The sequence below is a fragment of the Leuciscus leuciscus genome (genome assembly GCF_965113295.1).
Source record: "Leuciscus leuciscus genome assembly, chromosome: 15".
Taxonomy (NCBI): Eukaryota; Metazoa; Chordata; class Actinopteri; order Cypriniformes; family Leuciscidae; genus Leuciscus; species Leuciscus leuciscus.
In genome coordinates, this window is record NC_138739.1 from 11,138,927 (window position 1) to 11,166,696 (window position 27,770).

The 27,770-nt window shown below is 36.8% G+C and overlaps 3 protein-coding genes and 1 long non-coding RNA gene across 5 annotated transcripts in view; 2 read left to right on the plus strand and 2 right to left on the minus strand.

Annotated features, from left to right (window-relative positions):
- LOC309476147 (SLAM family member 5-like) overlaps positions 1-26,546 on the plus strand; it is a 30,121-nt gene extending 3,575 nt beyond the window's left edge. The window contains exons 2-5 of the mRNA XM_082139367.1: positions 3,930-4,250; positions 4,410-4,700; positions 4,971-5,102; positions 25,492-26,546. Coding sequence (XP_081995493.1) covers positions 3,930-4,250; positions 4,410-4,700; positions 4,971-5,102; positions 25,492-25,496 — 749 coding nt within the window. The 3' untranslated portion in view covers positions 25,497-26,546. The remainder of the gene's footprint in view (positions 1-3,929; positions 4,251-4,409; positions 4,701-4,970; positions 5,103-25,491) is intronic.
- LOC309474957 (uncharacterized protein) overlaps positions 1-27,770 on the plus strand; it is a gene marked incomplete at its 3' end in the record, with an annotated part of 239,061 nt that overhangs the window by 88,799 nt on the left and 122,492 nt on the right. The window lies entirely within an intron of this gene.
- On the minus strand, positions 5,553-27,756 carry LOC309476342. 2 transcript variants are annotated; one of them, XR_014198026.1, is made up of 4 exons: positions 27,623-27,756; positions 25,191-26,610; positions 24,418-24,651; positions 23,632-23,646 (listed from the first exon to the last, which is right to left on the minus strand). It is a non-coding gene; the product is annotated as an uncharacterized lncRNA (long non-coding RNA). The 2 variants fall into 2 exon arrangements; XR_014198025.1 differs by lacking the exons at positions 23,632-23,646; positions 24,418-24,651 and adding an exon at positions 5,553-5,620 and having other exon boundaries at positions 26,055-26,610; positions 27,623-27,753.
- Positions 7,604-11,653, minus strand: LOC309476320 (uncharacterized protein). The gene is made up of 2 exons (XM_082139615.1): positions 11,260-11,653; positions 7,604-8,550 (listed from the first exon to the last, which is right to left on the minus strand). The coding sequence occupies exons 1-2, from the start codon at positions 11,552-11,554 to the stop codon at positions 8,492-8,494; spliced, it is 354 nt and encodes a 117-aa protein (XP_081995741.1). The 5' UTR covers positions 11,555-11,653; the 3' UTR covers positions 7,604-8,491.

The window sequence follows — 27,770 nt, forward strand, 5'->3', positions numbered from 1 at the left end:
GTCCTACCCCTTACATATAGAAATATACTTAATTTATTCAAATTAAACTGCATGTTTCCATTGATTGTGAAGCTAGACATTGAAAATTGCAGATCAAGCGCATGCGGCTAAATGTTTTTTTCTTGTTATGAATTGTATCCTATTTTCCGTTATTACCGTTAACTACGCGAAGCGATATGGAACTGTAATTCGGTCAAGACCTGCCTGGAACTACTTTAGCCGTGCGTTTCCGTTTCCCTGAAAATAATGCACACCTGCATAGGCGCCGATTTATGTTTTCCTCCGTGGGTGCTCGTGGGCGTACGCCCTTTAAAAAAAGATAAAAAAATAAATAAAAAAATAGTCAATTTTTTTGCACTTCAGAACCTTAGGAAATGGACAGCGGCCGACACTTAACAGTGTTAAATTTGAAAAATACTGTTCGATAGAACTGCTTGGTTTGTTACCACAGTAACAGTTATCAATCTGCCTGCTTCCTCCGCGATAAAGTTCCACATTTGCGGCTATCCAACACGAAAATGCATGCAGCAAAGCCTTTCACAACATTGTTTTCTTCAGTTTTGTCGACAACTTTACCATCTAGCAATTCTTTTCGTCAACTATTCAGCATCCATCTCGACGACTGCAAGCAGATTGCGCGCGCGCGCGGTTATGATGACTTTTTAAAAGTTAAAGTAGGTATAGACTACTAGAGACTCCTGGGAGGGCGTGGGCACAAATAAACTGATGTGGATTTTAAATTATTTTTTTTAACTTGAAATACGGGCATATTTTTGTAGATGTGTTCCTAAAGATGTGCATATATTTTTACGTTTGCACATGATTGTTTTAAACCCATGTTTAGACCCGTGTTTCCCCCGTGTCCGACCCGACCCGCACCGCACCCGTTTGAGCAAAATTTGCGGGTAGGCTACCCGAGCCCGCGCAGGAATCTGTCACACAAGTCCACACAGTAAAAATTAGATTTGTTAACTCACCATTGCGGTTAATTCTTCAGAAGGAACATAATTTAAAGAACTGCGCTGCAGCTGCGTACAGAGAAGGGTCACTAAAGAGGCTTTTCATCCGAGAAACGCTGATTGGTGGATAGGATGGAATAGGCGATACTATAGATATCTATGGGCGACTCGACTGACTGCGACATAACCAATCACAGTGTGACAGACGCTTCACAAATCACCAACTGCAATGATTAATTTTAAATGAATGTAGACAGAGCGCCTACTGGCAGTCTGGCACACGTGGGTGCTCTGTATTTTCCGTGGGTGCTCGAGCCCCGGAGCACCCACGGTATCGGCGCCTACAATGCACCTGAGAACGTTCGTCAACCAATCAGATTCAAGCATTCAGCGGCCCTGTAGTATACGTGTATATATATATATACAGTGAGGAAAATAAGTATTTGAACACCCTGCTATTTTGCAAGCTCTCCCACTTGGAAATCATGGAGGGGTCTGAAATTGTCATCGTAGGTGCATGTCCACTGTGAGAGACATAATCTGAAAAAAAAATATCCAGAAATCACAATGTATGATTTTTTAACTATTTATTTGTGTGATACAGCTGCAAATAAGTATTTGAACACCTGAGAAAATCAATGTTAATATTTGGTACAGTAGCCTTTGTTTGCAATTACAGAGGTCAAACGTTTCCTGTAGTTTTTCACCAGGTTTGCACACACTGCAGGAGGGATTTTGGCCCACTCCTCCACACAGATCTTCTCTAGATCAGTCAGGTTTCTGGGCTGTCGCTGAGAAACACGGAGTTTGAGCTCCCTCCAAAGATTCTCTATTGGGTTTAGGTCTGGAGACTGGCTAGGCCACGCCAGAACCTTGATATGCTTACAGAGCCACTCCTTGGTTATCCTGGCTGTGTGCTTCGGGTCATTGTCATGTTGGAAGACCCAGCCTCGACCCATCTTCAATGCTCTAACTGAGGGAAGGAGGTTGTTCCCCAAAATCTCGCAATACATGGCCCCCGGTCATCCTCTCCTTAATACAGTGCAGTTGCCCAGTCCCATGTGCAGAAAAACACCCCCAAAGCATGATGCTACCACCCCCATGCTTCACAGTAGGGATAGTGTTCTTGGGATGGTACTCATCATTCTTCTTCCTCCAAACACATTTAGTGGAATTATGACCAAAAAGTTCTATTTTGGTCTCATCTGACCACATGACTTTCTCCCATGATCATCCAAATGGTCATTGGCAAACTTAAGACGGGCCTTGACATGTGCTGGTTTAAGCAGGGGAACCTTCTGTGCCATGCATGATTTCAAAACATGACGTCTTAGTGTATTACCAACAGTAACCTTGGAAACGGTGGTCCCAGCTCTTCTCAGGTCATTGACCAGCTCCTCCCGTGTAGTTCTGGGCTGATTTCTCACCTTTCTTAGGATCATTGAGACCCCACGAGGTGAGATCTTGCATGGAGCCCCAGTCCGAGGGAGATTGACAGTCATGTTTAGCTTCTTCCATTTTCTAATGATTTCCAACAGTGGACCTTTTCTCACCAAGCTGCTTGGCAATTTCCCCGTAGCCCTTTCCAGCCTTGTGGAGGTGTACAATTTTGTCTCTAGTGTCTTTGGACAGCTCTTTGGTCTTGGCCATGTTAGTAGTTGGTAAGGGTGTCACGATTCTCCAAATCCTCGATTCGATTACATTTTCGATTCTAAAGTCACGGTTCGATTCGATTCTCGATTATTATTATTTTTTTTAAATGTGAAAGCACAAGCCATGCCATTTTTAGACTTTTATGCAATATAATAATATCTGACCTTTGTTCGCAATGTACCACACACTACATTGTCAAATTTAAAACGTTTATTAACAACTTAATGTAACAATAACTTATATAAGACAATTGGAAACTTAAACAATATAACCTATTACCTATTATAGTCCCGGGGCTCCCTGGACTCCTCAGAGCAGTCACAGGCGAATAGCACGGCGTTTAAAATTGGGTTCCCACAGTGTTTGCAACGCAGTACGAGAGAACGTTCTCGTAAGGGAACGTACTTGGTTACTTGCGTAACCTCGTTTCCCTTAGAGATAAGGGAACGAGTACTGCGTTGCCTTGCCGTGCTATTTCGCTCATATCAGGTACGCTTCAGTCGATTTAAACCTAAAGTCCTTTGGCGAGTTTTCTCTAAATGTATACACTTCAGCCGCGTCCAAATTGGCGCGCTTGAGGCTGGCAGGGCGTCAAGCGCTCCCGTTGGACCGCAAGCCACTGCTAACTCGCCATAGGTTTGTGCAGTTGCACAGCCAGCTCGCTCAGACGAGCTATGATGCTCTCGCTGTGCAGCTGCAATGCGTTTTAAAAATAAAGGCTTCAATATTCTCGAGAAAAGGAGTTTGTTTTACCTATTACAGGCAAGCCGAGCTGACGTGACCTATGGGGCGTGGCAGCATCGACGATTCCATTTTTTGATTCGATGATCGAGATTGAGCATTAATTTCAATCGAAGTGACACCCTTAGTAGTTGGATTCTTGATTGTATGGGGTGGACAGGTGTCTTTATGCAGTTAACGACCTCAAACAGGTGCATCTAATTTAGGATAATAAATGGAGTGGAGGTGGACATTTTAAAGGCAGACTAACAGGTCTTTGAGGGTCAAAATTCTAGCTGATAGACAGGTGTTCAAATACTTATTAGCAGCTGTATCATACAAATAAATAGTTAAAAAATCATACATTGTGATTTCTGTTTTGTTTTTTTTTAGATTATGTCTCTTACAGTGGACATGCACCTACGATGACAATTTCAGACCCGTCCATGATTTCCAAGTGGGAGAGCTTGCAAAATAGCAGGGTGTTCAAATACTTATTTTCCTCACTGTATATATATATATATATATATATATATATATATATACATAACAGAAACTTAATTTGTTAAAAAAAATAAACTTCTGTTTGTTCATCAGATGTGTTTGGTGATTCAGTGTCAGTGATGGAGGGAGAATCTGTCACTCTAAACACTGATGTCACTGAAATAAATGAAGATGATGACATACTGTGGAATTATGGAGCTGAAAACTCTCTGATAGCTAAAATCAGTAGATCTGCTGGAATCTCCTCCACATATGATGATGTTCCTGATGGGAGATTCAGAGACAGACTGAAGCTGGACGATCAAACTGGATCTCTGACCATCACAAACACCAGAACTGAACATACTGGAGTTTATCAACTAGAGTTAAATAGAGTGAAACTGTCATTAAAAACATTCAGTGTTTCTGTCTATGGTGAGCAGAGATAATTTGTCTTGCTCTTCAGATATTCTTATTTTATTTTTCACACTGAAATTTTATCATTTGAGATCACAGAAACACTTACTAAAGACAATTGAACATAGAGATTGTTGATTATATTTATCCAGATTTGTTTATTCTTTCGTTTCCCAGCTCGTCTGCCTGTTCCTGTCATCATCAGTAACTCTTCACAATGTTCCTCGTCATCATCAAATTGTTCACTGGTGTGTTCATCAGTGTTGAATGTGAGTGATGCGACTCTCTCCTGGTACGCAGGAATCAGTGTATTGTCCAGCATCAGTGTGTGTGATCTCAGCATCAGTCTCTCTCTACCTCTGGAGGTGGAATATCAGGATAAAAACACCTACAGCTGTGTGCTGAACAATCCCATCAGCAACCAGACCACACATCTGGACATCAACACACTCTGTCACACATGTGCAGGTACCACAGCACTGATGATATTTTCACTGATTTAATTGGTTGGTTTTAACAAGATTGATAAATTAAGATGCCAGATATTATGAATGAGTTTCTTTTATCATTTACTCATGGCTTTCTGAACAGGTTTGATTTGTTTTATCTGTTGATCACAAAATGATATTGTGCAGATATCTATTTTATTTATTTTATTTTATTTGAATTTTGAGCCTGTGACAGCTTAAGTCAGCTTGTTGAAAAAACCTCAATTTAATTGATAATTTGTTTCATTAGTTTCTCCAGAAGGCCACACCCCCTGCTGTGATTCTGTTGAAGCTGTGCTGCGATTGGTCGTCACTGCGCTGATGGGCGTGGCTTCTGCGGCTGCTGCTGTTCTTCTGGTCAATGACGTCAGAGCTTCAAGAGGTTAACAGAAAACAGACCACGTCTAAATTATTGTGACATATATAGTTTTAATCAGTAAAGATGTAAAAAATATGTGTGGTCTAATTGTTTAGTGATGCGAAACGATGCTTTGCTTGCTAATGCTTTACTCTAACTGGACTTTCATGACCTGAATCTGGTGTATTGGACCATCTGGTGGCCAAACGATGAATATTCTTGAATATTTCATTTTATTCTTTAATGTCATGCAATTTACATTTCTTGGTTAATTACATTGTTGTCATGTTTTCTTAATTTATGTTATGTTTCTGTTTTCGTTTTTTTTTATATGCAGAAACCCCACAAATACAAATGTGTCACACCAATAAAGCATGTATAGTTGAGGGGATGTCAAAATCTAAATAAACTATGACTTGTATGAATAATGACAGTTGATTAGAAACACATTTTCAATGTATTCAGTTTATTTAAAACCACACTGACAGTGTAAATGCGCACAAAAGTACATTAGAAGGCAATTTAGTGCAACAGTGACAGATCTATTTTAGGTATGACACACACACACACACACTTTTATAAAAATAAGGAAAACACAAAGGTTAAAACACTGTACATGTATTTTATAATGGAATGATCTACAATCTACAATCCCATAATGCATTCTCAGACTTTTTCTTCAGGATTATGGGTAATTTAATTCTTAATGAGGAAACTGTCAATTAAATGGCTTTTGTTACTGATGATAAATACTGACTGAAGGCTTCAACAGATCCATATACCTTCAGATATCACAGCGAGTCTGTCTTAAAGGTTTATGCAGAATCATTAAAAACCCCTTTCTCTATGGAGAAAATGAGGAAGACTTTAACTTCCAGAACCAGAAACAAGTTTTAAAGTTGTTCATAAACATTACAGATATTACAGCTCTTTTCTTTTTGGATCTTCTGAGGGACAATGAAAGTGAAAGTTCTACCAGTGAGTTTGTGTCCTTATTTTGATGAAACAGTCACTGCATTCATTCATCTGCATCACTGAGTCTTTATCTGTTAAATGGCCTATTTAGGTGGTTTTTATTGTATTCAAATAATAATCACAACATATATATTTAGCAAGAAGGCACAATACTTTAGGCAGAAAATTAATCCAATTTTAACAAAAATAAATAAATAAATAAATAAATAAATACAACCTTCACCCATTTAGTTTTAACATTATTTTACAAGCTTAATACACAAGCACAACTCCTGAGGTTTCTTGTTAAAATAATCTGCTAAAGGATTAAATTCAGGTTTATACGCTACAACTTTCAACAATCTGTTCTAAATGCTGTTTGTACTTATAGCAAATATCTGTTCAATAAGCTTATTGACAAAATAGATGTAATGTCCTTGCAGGAACTTTCCTCACAAAAATAATGACGATATTTAGATGATAAAATTAGACATTTACATTATAACATTATCTCTGTTTCCAGTAACAGGTTACGTTAAGAGCTTCATGTTTAGTTTATAATCATGTTTCAGCTCATTTTCCCATGATTTAATATAATGTTGCAGAAGCTGCTGAGATCCTCTCAGATCACATGACCTCAGTCATTCTCCATCTGTAGAAAACAACAAATCACAGAAGGTGAAAGAGAAATAAAAAGTAGTTTCCAGCTCCAGAAATCAGCACATCTGTCATGTGATACAACTGGTGGAAAGAGTCTCAGTGAAACCTGGTGGAAAGAGTGACCGAGCCTGTCTGTGAACTACTGTCTGTGCTGTAGCGAGTCTACGGTGAATGTGCTGTGTGCACAACTTTTGTTTGTTGTTATTTTGAAGTTATCTCAATAAATCGTACGAGTCCCAATCACGCCGACCCTGTCTTCTTCCTTCCAACCTTTGAACCTCATCACATGCATCTATCTAGAAAACAGGTACTGTATGATACTAACTCTCATATCTAGATAGACATATAGCCCAAATTGCCAACCCTTCTCTGCCAAGACCCAGGCCTTACAGTGATGTCTAAAGTACTGTTTCACCAGTACCAACTGCCATCAAGCCATCAAGATTAAAGAGATGAAACAAGACCATCTTTCTTTATATTCCTATGTTAAGGTGTTTTCGCTTATGGGACACACTTAGGTGTTAATGCCTGAATGATTAAATTACACTCACCAATGACAGTAACTTCAAATCTCTTTACACTGCTGACACTGCGACGACGACGACGACGACTGCTGCTGTTGATCAGTAGTGTATATTCTCCAGAGTCTGTGTTTCTGGAGTTTGTGATGATCAGAGATCCAGTCTGATGATCCAGCTTCAGTCTGTCTCTGAATCTCTCTTTACACTGAACATCTGTACAGATCTTCCTCTGATCTCCAGTGATTTCAGCGATGGGAGTGTCATCAGAATACCACGTCAACACATCATGTGGGTTTTTTGTTACACCAGGATCTAATGTGACGGATTCTCCCTGTCATAACGTGTCCCGTGGAGATCAAGGGGAGGTGATAGATAGGCTCAGGACTCAGATATCATCCAACGATTTTTATTTCATGCCAGTGAAGAAGTAGGGGTGAATATATTCACAGTGTTATGGCAAAAGAAAAAATTACAAAATTAAACCAAAATAAACATACACTTAACTCAGTGCAAACTTTGATGTATCAACAAACAAAGAAAAACAAATTGCTACAGGCAGCAAAATCTTCATGAATACATTCAGCAATATGACCCCCTCTTTACCATCCTCAGGTTCAGTTTAGACTGTCTTATATAGCCTAGGACAGGCTCATTACACTCAAGACCGTACCAACTGCAGGGGCAACAATACCAAAAACCTTTGTAGCCGAAACATATGACCATTTAACTTCCAAAAACAATTAAAATAAACTCATTCAGATATTTAAACTAATTGTAGACACCAGAAGACATTTCTCCATACCTACATTAACTAAGGTTAAGTTCCCTTCCCTATTAATAGAAATGGTTTAACCCAACACAAGAAAAAGGGAAACTGTAGTCCCGCCCCCTCCTTTGAGGCGTCACAGGAACAGGAAATGGTGAGTAGACAACATGTGGGGTCACTGTTTGCAATGTGGAGATAAATACAGATTTGAAATAATAAATAACAAAAATGCATAACTACAACTTGTCTCTGTGTGGTTAATGAGAACAAACAAAGGAAAACTATAATAGACATAACATGTTGTGATGACCGCTGATATGTGCACCTATCTGCAACCAACCCAAACAGCATGTCTTAAACTTATTGTAAATTAATGTTATGTAATAATGAACCTAAGGGACTGCACCATAGTCAAAAGAAACACAAAACCATAAATAACAAATAAAGATACATAAGTCCATAAACAGATTGTAAAGACTTCGGCAGTGATGACGTCATCTTAGCACCCGTCATCACACTCCCTCCTTCACTGACTTTCTCTTCACTTCATCTCGTTCAGCAGCAGAAACACCTGAAACACAAACCAACAGATGCTGGAGGATCTTTTTGGGGGAAAACTCAACAATTAGTTATATAGGCTATCTGTGTGTGAGTGTATTTCTCTGCTCTCAACTTTAAAACTTGCCGTCTCCATCTTTGGACCCTGCATTACCCAACGCAATTCTTACCTATGAAACTCATTTAAACATAATATGACTAAAATGTGTGAAATATATCACAAACAAAACAAAGCAACTTGAATTGCTCTGTTTGTAAATTTACTCGAACTCTCCTGCAATCTTTTAAAATGAATCATGTTATTTACTGATAAAAATACTTCCTTGAAGTGACCATCGCAGGTTCCCTTTGCCAACAGCCTTGTGGAAGGGCCCTTTGTGAAGGGATCCAGTTGTTCACTGGCGTTTGGAAAACCCCTACAAATGGCACCCCTTCCCGAAGGGCCCTTCAAGGGTGCAAAAATGCTGTTTGGATTTTCCCAATGATAACAGCTAATATTACCCACAACCCATTGCACTTTGGAGGAGGAACTACAAACACAAGTAAAAATGTTTAAAAAAAAACTACAAAACACGGCGGATATGCGCGACCGATGGTGAGAGGTTTAGATAACGGTTTGAGTGACTAATCAAAGTTTAACCTGAATTTTTTTATTTATTAAATGTTATCCGTGTTATATTTCATCTGCAATAACAATGTAGACTTTTATAAATATCCGTTTGGCCATTAACTTTTAAATGCATCATTCTGCATTTATGGGCGTTTCTTCACTAGGGGCACTTTTAGGCTTGTGAAGTTGAATAAAAAAAACTTGTTCAAAAGTCACGTAACACAGTCTCATAAGTTTAAATAATTTGTCTAGTTTTAAGGTCTGTAAGAGGACAAACTTAGATTACAAGAGAAATTGTTAATATTTTAAATTTTTTCTGACTTGCAATGAACAAATGTCATTTCCACCACATCTCTATATACAGCTGTTATTTAAAAACAGAATAACTTACGCCACTCAAGAATAGTCTAAGATCATTTTTGTAACTATTTTGATCAGTTTTTCCACAATGTACAAAAATTATACATTTGTCAATGAGATAAATTAACTGCCCTAAAGACCAAATGGTGAACTGTACACCTGTCACACTCTGAAATTTAATTTTGGTTAGGGCAAGAGCTTATTAGAAAATAAATAACTTGAATTTTTATATTAAGTAGAGCATGATCTCGTAAAATGTGGATACATTTTTAATGTGTGATGAGAACTTTTTAAATGTTTTTAAAAATTGTGTGGTGATGGAAATGACAGGGTGGTGGTGGAAATGACAATGAATTAACGTGAATGTAGAGAAACAGTAATATTTAGAGAAATATTTATTTGAAAAACTCTTAAACTCATCACACTCAGTAAACTCAATTCACAACGTCAATCTACTCTTGCAATCCATTACAATTGTAATTTGTAATCATAAATGTCATTTCCACCACAGAGGGCAGTGTGGTGGAAATTACATTTCTGTAGTTTTTTGTGAAAAAAGGGAAGATAGCTTCACTGATCAGCTTTGAAATTTACTTTTTAAAAACACCCTTGAAGGTACAGCATGTTTCCACCACATGCTGTCATTTCCACCACAGAGGGCAGTGTGGTGGAAATGACTGTGGTGGAAATGACATTTCTATAGTTTTTTGTGAAAAAATGGAAGATAGCTTCACTGATTAGCTTTGAATTAATACTTAGCATTTTGTGTATGTAAAATACTCTTATTTAACTTAAAATTTTTAACTTTTTAAAAACACCCTTGAAGGTACAGCATGTTTGGAAATGACGCAGAATAAATATATTAACTGATCAAGCAATTTAAAATTTAAAATTGCCTCCATGTCCAACATGTGCTCTGATGTCTCTTAACATTTCCATAGAAACCACCTAAACAATCTTTCACACAAACTTTTTAAAGGGACATTACAGTGTTGTGGTGGAAATGACACCAATACTGTGCGACAGGTATATTTTGTATAAAAAGTAATATTGATGGTGGTCTCACATTAAATAGTATAATGTATTTTAATTATTTTACTAGTGCTTAATTTAGGTATGTTAATAGTTACCAGATAAGTCATACTTTTAAACTGTATTTTCATTGTTGAAGTTAAAAAGTCTGGGTGTGCGACAAGGAGAAAACAGTGATTTTGACACCTATACGGAGGTTGAAAAGTATGAAGAAATCATAATAGAAAGGTAGTAAAAAGTTTTTAAGGATGTTTTATTGTTAGCTTGAAAAAGAAAGAGGATTTTGTCCAAAATTATGTATTTTTAAAAATATGACCAAAGTACATAAAAGTGCCCATAGTCTAAGAATCACCCTTATATGAGGAGAGTCTCTGCATGAAAGACCTGCTACTGCAGATCAACGTACTTCTGCATTTCTGTCTGATACAGTAGGAAATGAAATTAAATGAAATGTGGAGGATTTTAACTGTGACAAGATGATTGACAGGTCAGTTTACTGTGACAGGATGCGACAGAGAGCAACCGTTGAAGACACAACTGTATGACGTGATAGTTTGTCCCAAAGCTTGTCTTCTCTTCTGCTACACACTCTCGTCTTTCTCTTCTCAAAAAGAGTACATACTTTTAGGGCGTAGTATAAGTAAGTGAATTGAGATGCAGCAAAAGACTTATCAGCCAGCGCCATCTAGAGTTTCAAGCCAGAACTAGGTAATGACTCACCATGAACAGAAACACTGAAGATCTTTTCACTGTCGCTGCTGTTGCTGGTGATCAGTAGTGTATATTCTCCAGAGTCTGTGTTTCTGATGTTTGTGATGGTCAGAGATCCAGTCTGATGATCCAGCTTCAGTCTGTCTCTGAATCTCTCAGTATCTTCATTACACTGAACATCTGTACAGATCTTACTCTGATCTCTATTGATTTGAGCGATGCGAGTGTTATTATAATACCATTTAATTCTGTATTGTTGGGTTATTACAACACCAGCGTTTAGAGTGACTGAATCTCCCTCCATCACAAACACTGACACTCGGTCTGTATCAACACCAGATGCAACTAAAAAAGAAAAGAACAGTTGATCTTTTCACTTCAGATCATAAACTTTGATGATTTTTTGAGGATTCAAAATATAATTCATGACACATGCAGGATACAGGATAAGATTTGCACATTCACTCATCAGACAAACATACAAGTCTCATGATCTTTTACAATTTAATGAACATCATACAACCTACATCCTGATTCATCTTTTACCCTCTTTATCTATACAGTGTGTGAAGAATTATTAGGCACGTAGATTTTCTGATCATATTTTTTTCAAGGAACATTTTACCAATTCAAAACCTCATTAATCTTAATAACTACTATTATTTGTATTTATTTATTATAGTGATATATAATCGTTAACGAAGGCTGGAAATAAAAAACACCTTATACTACAGGTTATTTAAAATTATTAAATGCCCATGAGAAAGATGCAATAATAATGCAATACTAGAAATTGCAGTTAAGCATTGGACAGTGAAATGCTCATTGGGTCAGCAGGGTCAGACAAAAACAGGTGGAGAAGAAAATACTCATGTTAACTGCAAAGAATAAATAAGAATTAATGTGAAGAATTAAGTGTGAAACCATCAGGAACCCTTGGGTTGAAAACGCTAAACCACTCCCCTCAAACCGTCAGTCTGCTATGAGCAGAGATGGAGAGGAGGAGCGCTAAAGTAAAACCCTGTCCTCCATTCAATATTCCCTTTCACTTGGAAATACGTCACAACACTGGAGAAAAGTCGTTTGCAACTTCCGGTTCCACGCGGATTTTAATAATTTTTGACTTCTAAGTCAGTTAAATGTTTTTTTTGGCTTATTTTGTCTGTAAAAGAAAACGTGCCTAATAATTCTGCACACCTGAATATAAGGCGTTTTTCATTTCCAGCCTAAGATTAATTTGGTTTGGAATTGGTAAAATGTGCCTGGAAAAAAAAATATGATCAGAAAATTCTGTTATGTATGCATTATCGTTTGATTTATTTTTATTTTTTTGCTAAATTTAAATATTATTTTCTTTTTATTCTTCATAACAGATTTTGTAACAATTTTGTAATTTTAGTTTTTATAACTAAAGGGGCAGGTTTTGAAAGGGACTATAACACTGCTATTCTATTTTGGAAGTTCACATTTTGTATTATGTTTCTGTTTAATTTCCTGTTCATTTTAGAAAATTCTGTCCCAAATGGCACACTCTGGACTAGTGGACTTCCTCAGAGTCCACACTTTGGTGACGTCATGTAGTGCAGACCTATAGGGCCCTTGGTGCGAGTCCACGATGGACGCATTGAGAGGTATTTTTGGGACAGACTCAATCGTCACGCCGGAAATAACGGTCTGGTTGTTGTTGGACAGGAGAAATCACATTTTTGCGCTCCGACGTCTTATCTCCATGTCAACTACACAGCCCAATTTTACAGTTCTATATTTTGATATTGTGCATATCACCTGGGCATTAGACAATAGATACATCATGCTTATTTAAATGATGTATACAGTTGTACATAATAATACATAATGTTCCATTTGAACTAATTACAATTTTAACACATAATGAAAATGTGCATGAGTTTCAGGAGAATTTACAGGTTTCAATATTCATACTGTGTTTATATATGACTCAGTAAAGCCCTGACATTCGGTTCTATTTATTTACAGTTTTTCTCGATTGTTTACACACAAATACTGGTACTTGAGACACAATGACCACAACATGTAACTCATTCACCAACCACTTGAACCAATTCTGCTAAACTACAAGCACAATTCCTGCTTTACACTCAAATTGCAGTTCTAAAACACACTTTTTTCAAAACACTACACACAATGCTCTACTTTTGGCACAATTTTCATGCAGAAAATCTCTTGTTTTCACAAGGAACACACTGTCATTCAAATATGCACACTGACTCATCGCTTGGGCAAACACCCGTCACACAGTTTTACAATCAGCAATCAGAGCTTTAGCATAAAAGGTCAACAGGAGAGCTCTTCAATGAGCAATGGATGCCAACATTGGAGATATATATATATTTTTTTTTTTTTTACTGTAACTGTATACAGTAAATTCTTCTGTTGTTTTGTATGTAGACCACTGTATGAACAACTTTGTGTTGGTTGGGATGTACACTGTGTACATTGTTTTTGTGGGAAAAATAAAATATATTTGGTACCGTGTATTTGTGTGTTCTGAGTATAAAAACAATATTCTCAAATATTTTACAACACACTTATGTATGTACTGCCTGTAGTAAGTGTAACATTGAACAAAAAAAAGGCCTAAGTCATTATGATGAATGGAGAAGAAGTGTTTTCCATTCATCATAGTGTTTTACATTGAGCACATCAGTGTTCAACTGGTTCTTATAAATGTCTCTTACAGTTTTTGCCCGTTGCTTGAACACATTTTGCAAAACTTCGCTCATTGTGCCAAAACTCTACACACAAGTAAACATGACACAACACTGGGAAATATACCATTCACATCTGTGTCAAATTGAAACTCTACTATCAAAACCTGACATTCCTTTGTCAAAATGTAACTCTGATGACAAAATGACACATACTTGCATCATATGCATACACTTTCAGATCAGGGGGAACACACTAGTGTACTTTATATAAAACACTGCAGTCTTTGATTTTCACTGTTTATTCAGAAGGCATATTTTCAGGAGGCACATTTTCAAACAACCAAAAAAGCAAATAGGCCTACTCAATATTGTATATTGCGGTAACATGAATTCAGATAAAGCAAAAAATAAATAAATAATAATAATAGAAAAAACACTATGCTGTAAACACAGAAAATCATGGCAATTGTGCATAAGTGGGCTCATGGATCCCGCCGTCTGTTGGGGTCTGGCCACAGGACCTCATCGACATCGCAAGCAATGTCTTCTCCCGCTAGGCACCGGGGAAAATATCCCCTTGCATGTCGAAACCATCCATGGATTGCTGTCACCTGAATGTCGCCGCAGGCCTGTTCCATTTCCTACAGAAGAGGCATGCGGGCATGTGGTTGGCGGTCATATACACGCCATCTCCAAGCCGAAAAGAATTCCTCTATAGGGTTTAAAAATGGTTATACTGTAAGTAATCATGGCAGGGGCGTAGCACAAGATCCCGGGCCCTATGTATAGGCAGTCCTGATGGGCCCCCATGTTCCAAATAAAATATATTCCAGACTTTTCAAGGGCCCTCTCTCCCCTTGGGGCCCTGGTAATCAGTATTGGTTTTACCCCCAGTCCGACACCCCTGAATCATGGTATGTTTCACAAAAACTACCACTTTGGCTGCAAAAGGAGCATTAGCACCCTGCAATACCCTGTACACGTGATGTGGTAATGTGATATACTGTAGTACAGTGCTGTAAATACCATCTGAGTAGAGTAGAAGGTAGAGAGGTGAAGACATACCTGTTTTCTAGTCAGAATGTTCTTATTACAGATGCCACTGTGAAGCGGCTTAGATGTGGGTGGACTCTCTGCCCAGCTTCCCTCATAGTCAGGCCATGGTTGATGACATGGTCCACCAAAGTTGCTCTTATATCATCAGAAATAGGGGTCCGTGCATGGCCTCTTCGACCTTGACCTTGACCTCGTCGTCCTCCTCGTCCTCCTCCTCCTCCTCCTTTTTGTAGCTGGCTGATTGGTGTTCAGTTTTGCAAGTAAGTGCCTTCAGGTGTGTATTTGAGTGGTTGCAATTACCCAATGTGTTTTGTATTTTGGATACATGTGTTTTCCAAATGGCACCCTGAGATTTCATTTTTGAACGAAGTGTCTTATGTATGAAATAGAGTGTAGTATGCAGGACCAAGTGTGTTGCATAAAGGAGTAAGTGTGTTGCAGAATTGCAACTAGAGTGCAAAGCAGAGCTTTTGTTTAAGGTATGGGTACATGTGTTGGAGGTATGGTAACAAAAGCTTCAAGTTGTGTTACTTTAGTCTAAGCATGGGTCTATAGTGTTCAAGCAACGGGCAAAAACTGTAATATGATGGTTTGTGTGTCATTTGATAACAAAATACCATTTTGAGAAGAAATAACATTGTTTTGAATGTAAAGTTTCATTTTGCAGGAGGGGTTTTGCCCATTGTGTGTGTTTTTTTGGATTTGTGAGTAGAGTTCTGAGAATATGAGGCATGCTTTTCAGAAAATGTGTAAGTCTTGTAATTTATTGATTCTAATTCTAATTCTAATTCTAATTATAGAAAGCATATGTAGCCTAAATCCAGCTTCAGCGAGAAAGACAAAACATGATCGCAATCGATGTTTAGAACTAATTACAAGGTAAGCAGATCCCCCAAACATTTTTTTTTCATTTAATTTTTTTTTCTAGCTCCGAGAATGCACACAATTCAGTGAATGTGACACCAGCAGCTCAGTTTGTGTGTCAAAGTGAAACTTCTATGGTCTCATTTATTTAAGAAATGTAGTTTGACCTGATGAGTGTGTGTTATTGTTATGCACATGATGTGTGTAGAGGTTTGAAATCTTGAGATATGCAATAGCTTACACTAATAACTATCTAACATTATTCCAAGCAGTCCCATCTGCAGTGTCCATTGCCCAGCCCAGCAACACAGTTCAATAAATCCACTTCAGAAACGTTGTTGAAATAAAAGATGAAAATCTCCGGTTTTATTCCTTGGTTTCAGATTTACAAAAAAGAATGTGAGCTGACTAATACACTTATTTTAGTTGCTAATGAAATAAAAGATTCTTAATAGAACTAGCTAGAAGTTAGCAGTTAGCAGGTAAGAAAACCGTTCGCTTTCATAGCTCTCAAAATCTGAATCACATATAATGAGAATCAACGTAATGTAACCGGAGTTGGCCGGTTCTTAAAGAGGCAGTACACTATTTGACCAATATTATGTACTAAATCCTATAAGCACATGAATTCTAGTATGCTTTTAACCTTTTAAGTATTATTTAACATTTTAACCATTACATGAACTTCTAAATGAAAGTATTTACCTTTTTAACATTCATTCTTATTCACAGTACTATGAATTGTACTTTGGCCTCTGCAATGTGTGTGTCAGATGTCTGTGGATAAAGAGTGTCTTTATTTCCTCTCCTGTTACTGTAATATGAACCTCACCATCAGACTTCCTTTTACACGAAAACAGCTTTATAGAGACTGAAATTTGAGAAACAGTCATATAGTCACAGATAATACAGGATTCTTACAGTCCCGCATCACTCATCGACTCATATTTCACACAGGCTGAGCATTATAAATGAAGCTATATATTTATTCATGACACTTCTGGTGTGTATATATATATATATATATATATATATATATACACACACACACATACACAGAGACACTCCCTCAAAAAGAAAGACTGCATAAGAAATAAAAGATAAAATTCTACAAATGTATGATAATTTTAATAACTGTTACAGAATGTTGTAAGCGAGTCTACATAAATGCTGTATTGAGACAGTAATATATCTAGTGTGTGGTCTCTGATAGGTGGTCCTGATGGGGGAGGATCCACACACACACACAGTGCTCAATGAAAATGGTTCATGTTGGTGTTTTGTTCAGCTTGTGTTTGTGGCAACGGTTCGGTAAGTGTTTTTAGTTTATGCTCTGCTTTTCATACAGGGTAATATGATGGATTTGCATTTGTTATTTCCAGATAAAAGATACTCTGAAGAAGAGCAGATAAATTACTGAAATATCTCGTTTGGATTCAGGTTTTTCATCACAGATCATCACATTATGAACAGATTCAATCAGAAACACACACTCTTCATATCTGAATATCCCAGTAAAATATTTGAAGCAAATATACAACTAGAGTATATTTGTCTTGAGGCAGAATATTGTGTAATATGAATATGATGTAGTCTTGAGGCAGAAATTCTTCTAAAATGTTATTTCTGTAGTTCAACATCAGTAAACAAATAATTCATAATCTCTAAATACAAAGGCCAGGAGTTTTGTACTGAATATAAATATTGTTTCCCTTAATGGTGCCTTTTTCTGTAATCATCTGTTATTTCCATTCTTTTCTATTCGGTCTGTTGATTTTTATTTTTATTTATCTATTTATGTTTTGTCTGTGATATTCCTGTTTGCTATTTCTTTCATTTTGAAATAGTTACAAACTACTGATACCAACAGAAATGTAGCTTTATCTGTGACTCTGTTCTTCAGGAGTGTTTGCTGACACAGATGCAGTGGAGATGAAGGGAGATTCAGTCACTCTAAACTCTAATCTCACTGAAATTGTAAAACCTGCTGCTCACTCTTTTATCTTTCTGGTTTGGAGTATTGAATGGCTACAGGATGTCCGGTTAGAACATTACGTCTCACACCAGGGGGTACTTGTAGATGATTTATTGTGCAAATTTCATGTATGTGATTAGTTAGTTGCACGCACACACACACACAATCCTCAAATCCCTAGATGACAACACTTCTATCGAATTTAACTGTTATTTATAATAAACAACCACGCCAGGCTCCACTCTCACACAATCACAGCGCACTCCCTCTCCTGAGTACTGATTACACACCTGCACATCATCAGTACACTGTTAGACTTTTCAAGGGTTTTTTACAGTAACTTACTGGCAACACTGTTGCCAGTAAGTTACTGTAATTAAGAGTTACAGTACCAAACCGTATTTCAGTTTTGTGTAATACAGTGCATTACTGTAAAAACGAAGCTAATCAGTACAGTGCATTACTGTAAAAACTAAGCTAATCAGTACACTACTGTAATTATTTTTATTTGTACTAAATATAAATTAGATTTGATAATTTTGATATATGATTAATTTTATTTTTATCCTACATAAGTACTACTTTCATACAAACCAATTAGACAAAGTTATCACAAAATACCATTTTTTTATTTAAAACATTTCATATATATCACAAAATAAACATGCCAATGCTGGAAATGATGTGTGAAATTTTTACACATTAATGGGTAAGTTTAGAGACAACATTTTTTGTGTTAATTTTAACTCATTCATTGTGTTAATGATTTTAACAAAGTAAATATGTCAGAGAGGTTAGCACAAAGATGTGTAAACGTGTTAAATTAACACATTATGTGCTGTCCTTCACTGCAAACATTTTTGAAAACATACATAAAATCATAAACAAAACATTAGCATTTGACTAAATGAATGTAGAGTCATTGGTTGTTTAGCTTATACAAGTATTATAATGAAATATCAACCATTACATTCATAAAACTGCAGAATATAAATACTTTAAGCATTCAAAAAGGAAATGTCCAAAACAGGACAAAACACAGTTCTTTTCACAATACAAGATACATAACCCCACCTTAAAAATAATTTCACTTATTTCCCAAAATGTGTTGGATTCATGTACACTGGTGGCCAAAAGAAGTATTTAAGTGGCGTAATGTTTTTGAAAGAAGTCTCTTTGATGCTCAAGAAACATTTATTATTATTATCAATGTCTGACTGTCTACTCCATCTTTTCTACAGCATAGGAGTAAAAGTCATCAAAATAATCTTTAAAAAGCCAACACAATGTTTTTGTCCACCTTTGTGAATAAATGAACTTCTCCAAAGATTGGTTCCTGTTCAGAACTTGATTGACAACATCAGAGTGTTCCCTGGTCTGCATGCGTGCCAACAAACACAAATGTACTCAGTCCTTCAGAGGAGATCCCGGTTCCAAAACTATATGAGAGAGAGAGAGAGAGAGAGAGAGAGAGAGAGAGAGAGAGAGAGAGAGAGAGAGAGAGAGAGAGAGAGAGAGAATATTAGTGTCACATTATTTTTAACCTCCTTTTTTGTTAATTTTTATTATTATTTTCACAAAAACTTAAGAATATATATTTGTAAACAGCTTTTGTCAATAAATAGAATACAAAAGAACTAAATTAAATTATGCCAGATTAAATTTTAATACTTACAAATCCTAAATTCTGTCCAAAAATGCTGAGATGCATAGAAAGAAGTTGAACGACTGAAATAGATGATTTTAGCCCATTTCAGCTTGTCTGCAGTGAAGGAGTACCTGTTTGAGACAAATACACAGTAAGAAACATGCAAGAAATCACTGTGTGATGATCGTTCTCCTTCCTACAGTAGTTAACCCACCTGTGCGCTGATATTAGGACCTTCCTAGTCAGGTGGAACTGCAATGGTAGAGTCGCTGGCTAATAAAATATAAAAATAATGCAAAAATATAAACTTAAGTTGTTTAGAATGCTAGATTTGGTCTTAGTGAGAGTTTTACTGCAGTGCTTACCTGGATACATTTAATCTGGTGAGACTGAACAAAGACAATGGTCCATCTTCTGATTGGTTCATTTGCTGTGTAATAAAGTTAGACATAATGCAAAGGTCACTTATTTGATATAAAGTTAGCCAATTTTATAGAGATTTTATAAGATATTGTTAGCTACCTAGTCTGCACCAGTGGCTCAAAAGCAATTTTCACATAGTGTATGCTAATCATTTCAGCAAACTTATCTCAAAATATATCACAAATGGGCTGGCCTACCTCTGGAATCTTGCTAAGTCACTGGCGCGAATTGGCGCTTTGTTGCAGTTGCCTTTAAACACAAAAATGGAAGTAAATATTAAATTCCATAAAAAAAAAAACTATAATATGGTATAGTTTGCAAACTAATGCTAAAACTATAAAGGTTCTCATCAGTAGGCCAACATTAAGATATAAACAGAATTTCACATTAGTTTATTCACATTTATTGTTAATGTAAACGCGTTGCTCGTTGGCATATTTTAACTCGACAATTCAATAATCTAACAAAGTGTGTAAAATGAAACGTTAGCTCAGTTTACCATGGTAAAGTTCGTTACCGCCATGTTGACGACGAGTAACGTTAGGCTAACGTTAACGTTATAACATACGTTAAACTGGGCACAATCCTGTCAACATACACAGAATGTTTTTTTTTTTGTTTTTTTTTTACCTTGCTTGCTGATCTCTCTCTCGGTGAAGTGAATTCCGTCTCTTCCCCGGGCCAGACACGAACGTCGCGATCCAACAAAAGACAGACCCCATTACCTACACTGGATGTCTGTCTGACGCGACACGACAAATCCCAGACAGTGTAGTGATGCGCCGCGGCCGTTATATTTCAGACGTAGTCCGATACGAGTCCAAGCGCTCGCACTAGTTCTTACAAGGGATAAACAGGTTTGCATTTAAAGGTCCGGTCGCTTCAATGTGTCCAATATAGACAGCCTCTGGCTATTATAGCGTTGTAGACACGTGGTGTAAGCAGAGCCGGATTAACGCAAAGGCAAACTAGGCACGTGCCTAGGGCCCGATTGGCGGGATGGGGCCCAGACAGAGGGACAAAAAAAAAAAAAAAATTTTTTAATAAAATGTACAATGTGAAGATGTTTATCTTAACCATAGACTGTTACATTACTGCAGTTAAACCAATTAATGTGTCCGTTACAAAGCGGGTGCCGGCTTCTGAAAGTATGTGTAACGAACGCATCCATCAGGTGCTGCGAGGCAAAAGCCTAATAAGCACACAAAGAAGCACAGCTCATAATGCAGGTGTGTGAGTTGTCGTCATCTATTTTGGAGTGATTGCAATGTATTCTAAATATAAACTTGTACTGTAGATCAGCGTCATTTCTGGAAAAATCATTCACCGCTTTATTACGAGTTTAAAAGAGCGCGAGCGTCATTAACGTGCCCAGACGCGACGCTTTGAATTTGCGCGTACAATGAATAACATCGCGTCGGGAGCTGACTAGTAAAAAAGCTACAAAATTAAAAGACAAGACGTCTAAGTTAAAAAGCCAACACACTATACAACATTTTTAAATGTTTCAAATAAAGGATCTCATATCTATGGGTCTATCTTCTAAATTCTGCTGATGATTAGATTATACCCTGACATTACGCCAATAATATCAGTTTATATATTTTTTTCTGCTCAGTAGCGATCGTGTCTTTCTCTTCCACTTGATTTGTGTATAGCATATTTAAGGTAGCAATGCAATATAAAAGCACTTAGTGGGATTCTGGAACTGTGAATAAATTGAATAAAACAGCAAAATAACAACAACAACAACATCTTCATTAAACAAAAAAGAGATTACCTTAGATAAAGTTTGATTAATATGTACCGGTAAAAGTCTGGACCCATTACTATTTTTAATGTTTTTGAAAGAAGTTTCTTATTATGCTCTACAAGCCTGCATTTATTTGATCAAAAATACAGAAAAAAATAGGAATATTCAGAAAGGATGTGTTAAATAGGCTATATAAAAAGTGATAGTGAAGACTTTTTTAAAACAACTTTTTAATAATCAAAAATCCTGAAAAAAAGTATCACAGGTTATAAAATAAATATTAAGCACCATTTCTAACATTTGATAATAAATCAGAATATTATAAAGTTTTCTGAAGGATCACGTGACATCACAGCTTTGCGTCACAGAAATATAAAGTATAGTAAAATAGAAAACCATTATTTTAAATTTTAATAATATTTCACTAGCCTATATTATTTTTCTGTATTTTTTATCAAATAAATCCAGGCTTGATGAGCATAAGAGACTTCTTTCAAAAACATTAAAAGTGTTTTTTACTGTGTAAGTAAAAATATACTGCTTTTAAAATTAAATGTTGTATAAATAAAAGGTTAGGAATCATATTTGTTTCAAGTGTTTTTTTATTGGGGGTGGGGGGCCTCCAACATGAATTTTGCCTAGGGCCTCCTAATGTCTAGAACCGGCCCTGGGTGTAAGGCAAAAATTAGGAAATAAAAAGCACGGTGGAATGGTGCCAGCCAGAGAGGCAGTTACGTCAAATACAGTAGTATACAGCAAATTTAAAAAATACAGTAAGTCTCTGTATGTGGTGTTAGACGTCACAGAAAATTCCCATGATGCAATTGGAATCACAGTTATTTACTGTAAAGAGAAATAGCAGTATAATACTGGGGGATTTAAAGTAAATAACTGTAGAAATTACAGAAAAGTCTAACAGTGTAGGCTACTGCAATCACCTTCGGCATTTAAGCCTCACTCTCACTCTGTCTTTGTCTGGTATCGTTTGCATCAAGACGTGAACACAGCGATTACTAGAACTGCTAATCTACTTCCCAGCGTCCTTGTGTTTTCCCCAAGTCTTCTTCGTTGCTCCTCGTCTCCAGTGTATTCTACTGAGTCCGCAGTCTACCTCTGGAGGTGGAATATCAGGATAAAAACACCTACAGCTGTGTGCTGAACAATCCCATCAGCAACCAGACCACACATCTGGACATCAACACACTCCGTCACACATGTGCAGGTACCACAGCACTGATGATATATGTGTGTATTTACTGACCTGATCTCTGTCTTCTGTTGTAGATCACACTGATGCATTCACTTCTTTCTTTATCATTACAGAGCTGGAGGGTCAGTCTACTTTACAGCCTGACTCAACTCAAGGTACGACAGCACTAATTATATTATTCACATTTATTTGTTGATTGTATTGAGACTGATAGCGTATGATACCAAACATTATTAATGAGCTTCTGTCATCATTCACTCATGTCTTTCTAGACAGGTTTGATTTGTTTTCTTCTACGAAGCACATAAGGAGATTGTGCAGATATCTCTTTGGCTATTATTATTTTAATTTTGAGCCTTTGAAAGCCAAAGTCAGCTTGTTGTAAACCACAATTCTGTTTTATCATTGCTCATTTGTTGTGTTTTTCAGAAGGCCACGCCCCCCTGTTGTGATTCAGTTGAAGCTGTGCTGCGATTGGTTGTCACTGCGCTGATAGGCGTGGCTTCAGCCGCTGGTGTTCTTCTGGGGCCTGTTTCAGAAAGGAGGTTAAGTGAAAACTCTGAGTATGTTAACCCTGAAATGAGGGAAACTCTGGGATTTCTGTTTCAGAATGGGAGGTATATTAAACCTGAGAAAGCAGAGTAAGTCAAGCCCGTTTATGACAGAGAGGTAACTTATACTCAGAGTCAGTTACCATGGTAACTTACTTTGTGACCCTAACCTGGTCGGGAGCAGGTTTTCTTCGGTAAACCCAGAGTTTCTTTTGGTCTCCTCCCCCTTTTTAAAGAGTAAGTAGTGTTTAAACACCACATTCATTCTTTCAGTACATAAATAAATAAATAAATAAATAAATAAATGTACTGAAAGAATGAATGTGGTGTTTAAACACTACTTCCTCTTTAAAAAGGGGGAGGAGACCAAAAGAAACTCTGGATATAATAATAATAATAATAACTTATATAACTCCTTAACTGGCAACTGAAAACACAGTAGTAGATTAGAGTTACATAATCCAGTTCTAAACAAATTCTACAGAATTACACTGTGGCATTTACAGGAAATCACTGAACTGTGTTGATCTGTGCAACAGAAGTTGATGGACCGTCCTCCTGCTGTTCTTCCACACTCTGGGGGCGCAGGGAGAGATAAGAATACCCGTTTATACTTAGATTTAAACTTATATTCTATAGGCTACTCCACATAAAAATGTGAAATAATCTGAATGTGTAGATTGTTGGATGTGTAGACATAATATTAACATTACCTCTGTAGGCTTCTCTGTGGCAGCAGAAACTCTTTATCCCCATGTGATGAGCATTTGGTTGAGTACACTTTATAACATTATTTGTCATATTTCCTGGTGTATTGAGTAGGCGACTCACAACTGCCTGGGGTTCTGTTGGGATAGGAGGCTCCAAAAGACAGATATTACCATCAGAATCTGTTGGGACCAACAAAAAACCCAACCCAAAGTAAAATAAATGGAAATATCAAAAATAGCCTATATAAAAAAAATAAAACACATGTACATTTGTAACACATACTTACATTTTATGAAGGCCCTTGGATCTTTGGGACTGGCTCTGAAGTCCCTCCAGGATTTCCCTCAGCCAAAAATGCTGCTGCACTGCTAGACACTGGATGCTTTAGTTATTTAATATGTCAAATGTAAAGTCAGGTCGCCTACACCCATGATATGATCAAGCCTTACTTGATTGAATTATGTTTTTATATTTAAGTTTCAGCTGCTGCCATGTTCTTCTAATATCTGCAGGATTGGACCTGAAAATTAAAATTAGGTTGAATAACATACTGTTCTTCCAGTTTCACCTCTGATATTATAACAGTTGGGTAAGTTACTTGTATTACTAACTACAAATGACATCTTCGACAGTGTAATTAGATTAATGTAATAATGACTATCTTTAGAAATGATTGGTCTACTTATTACTAATTACTAAATCCCATGTCAACCTTAAACACTTTAACAATACAAGGAGAGACAAGAAACAGCACTTTTAATGCTTTCAAATAAACAATATACAATTGCATGAATTATTCTTAAATTGACCAAAGTGTGTAGAGGGAGAAGGTTACAATAAAAAATATACCTTGTATAAAAATGTATGTTAAATAGGCTATACAGAATTGTTCTAGTCTAATACAATTACATCAGATTTAACTTTACATTACAGAAGAATTAAGAGTAATCCCTTTAATTAAATTACAGTATTTAGATTACTTGGTAATTAATTACACCCATCACTGTATAACAGTAATTAAAATGTAAACTTAACTTATAAACAAAATAATGTTCGTACTCTCCATATGCTTGCAGAAGCTCATCCAGTTCTGCTGGTGTGAAATATGAAGACCTCTTGTTGTCTGGCGCTGTTGCCATGGTGACTCATAATATCTGTGCTCCATTGATAATGGCTTTTTATAGTTGTGGTGCACGCGCTTAACTCAGAGTAGGTCAACTAATTTCAGCTGTTCTGTAACCGAAAACTCAGAGTTTCCCATCTCAGGGTAAGTCAACTCAGAGTTCAAGTTTTAACTCCGAGTTGGTTGAACCTCCTTTCTGAAACAGACCCCTGATCAATGACGGCAGAGCTTCAAGAGGATAACAGGAGAAAACAGAACAGATATTATATATATGGTGACATATATTGGACTTTTAATCAGCAAAAATGAAACGATATGTGTGGTCTAATTATAGTGATAGTGATGCGAACAAAGCTTTGCTTACCAGTGCTCGGAAATGGGTCGTAAAGTTAAATTAAGTTAATTGCATGAATCTGGTATTGGAGTCATCTGGTGGCCATGAATTTTCTTTAATATTTCATTTTATTCTTTAATGTCACCCCATTTCACACTCCTTTGTTAATCACTGTTTTCATTTTATCTTAATTTATATTTTTTATAGGCTAATTTTAATTGGGCTAATTTATTTATATTATGCTTTTTTTTTTTTTATAATGCAGTAACCCCACAAATACAAATGTAAAAATATTTGTCACTAATAAATCGCTGTAGAAAAATAAAATCATTTTGAAGCCTACATTTTAATTGAGGTGTCATGATGATAATAAATTATGACTTGTGTGAATAATGAAGGTTGATTAGAAACCCATTCTCAATATATTCCGTTTATATAAAACCAATTCAGCGCGACGGTGACAGACGTATTCAGTTTTTCCTCAGCCTTAGTTTTACCTACCTATTTTCTCCATACGGATTTCTCTAAAAGAGCCACGAACAACACTCCAATATGATTACAGCATCACAAACTTTGGTCTGCAGCACAAACAAAGGTTGATGAAATTAAGGAAAAAACATAAACATTTAACATATTCTAATACACCCCTGGGTAAAAGCATATGCTTAAAGGATAAAATGTGCTACAGGTTTATAAAAAGCAAATATCAGTACATTTTTTGTTTACTAGTATCAAATACCTGTTGAAATATCCTTGCACAAACTTTCCTCACACAGATAATAAGAGGACAGTTAGAGGATAAAAATAGAAATGAACACAAACCTAGAAAATATGACTGATCATAACAGTAATATTATCTATGTTTCCAGTAACAGGTAAAGGTAAGTGCTTATCATTAATAAGAAGCCTGCGACACATTTCATCATGTTTCAGCTCATTTTCCCATGATGTAACATAATGGGAATAATGTTGCAGAAGCTGCTGAGATCCTCTCAGATCACATGACCTCTGGCATTCTCCATCTGTAAGAAAACAACAAATCACAGTTCACGACACTGCATGAAAAGAGGTGTATCCGGACCAATATACTCCTGTATACACTGCTGAAATTCGGAAGAATCCAGGAGTATACTGGCCGGATAGCTCAAATTCCATGGGTCTGTATATGTCCGTATACATCCGAAATGATACCAAATCGGATGTATGTTGTGGACGTATACTCCCGTGCTACAGCCATTTGTTGCCATGGCAAGTAATCCCTCAAAGGATTTTTCAAGAGAACATTTTCACACCTTTGTGCACCTTTTGGCCTTCCCCCCCCCATTGGTCCTTTTCTTTTAAAACCACTCCCATTACCCAGACCACTATTGGAGGACAGGACACATTGAAAACCCAGGAAAGTGATTTGATTGGTTACTTTTAGAACATAACCCACCCTAGGCCTTATTGCACAGTGATTTGATTGGTTATAGGCCAGCTATGCAGATATTGCTCAGTATACACTAAACCCCCCTTACCCCAATTTTAATACATTCAAATATATCGCGAGTTCACATCTACATATAATTAGTACAATAACTTTATGCATATTTGGCGTGCTGTCCCGAACCCAGAGTACCCAGTTAGGCCCGAACCCAGAGTACTCCCCCCGTATGTAAGTGGTTAGGACTAGAAGTGCGGAGAAGGGATGCTGACAAACTTTCAATGAACAGAGATAGGTCTGCTGTGAATTTATACTCTGTCATTGAGTTGATTACTGATTATTAATCTCCAGCTGTGCATAATTTGGTTAATTATCTGAACCTGCTCCTCCCGAACTTTGTTAATAAAACATCATAAGGTGAAAGAGAAATAAACAGAAGTTTCCAGCTCCAGAAATCAGCACATCTGTCATTAATCAGTGAATGAGATTCTGTTTAAATGTTTATTTCCTATCGGGATGATTTAATCAGGGCAGGTGAAATCAAACACAGATCTGAATGTGTCATTTTCTCATTTACTACAAAGACAAACTACAGTAGTTCAGTATCTCACCTGATTGATGGGACTTTCTTCAGAAGCTCTCGGTTGTTGTTCCTCCACGTCTGCTTTGAAAAACAATCACACACACAATGAAACACTAATTTTGCACAATAAAGATGATGTTTTCCTCTCACTACAGTATCTGTAGGTGATACTTGCC

Bases quoted from the DNA above. Each gene is read 5' to 3' on its own strand.
- LOC309476320 (XM_082139615.1), bottom strand. From the start codon at position 11,554: ATGGAGGGAGATTCAGTCACTCTAAACGCTGGTGTTGTAATAACCCAA. The intron at 8,551-11,259 runs GTGAGTCATTAC...TTTGTGTTTCAG, and splicing joins CTTCAGTGTTTCTGTTCATG to GTGTTTCTGCTGCTGAACGA.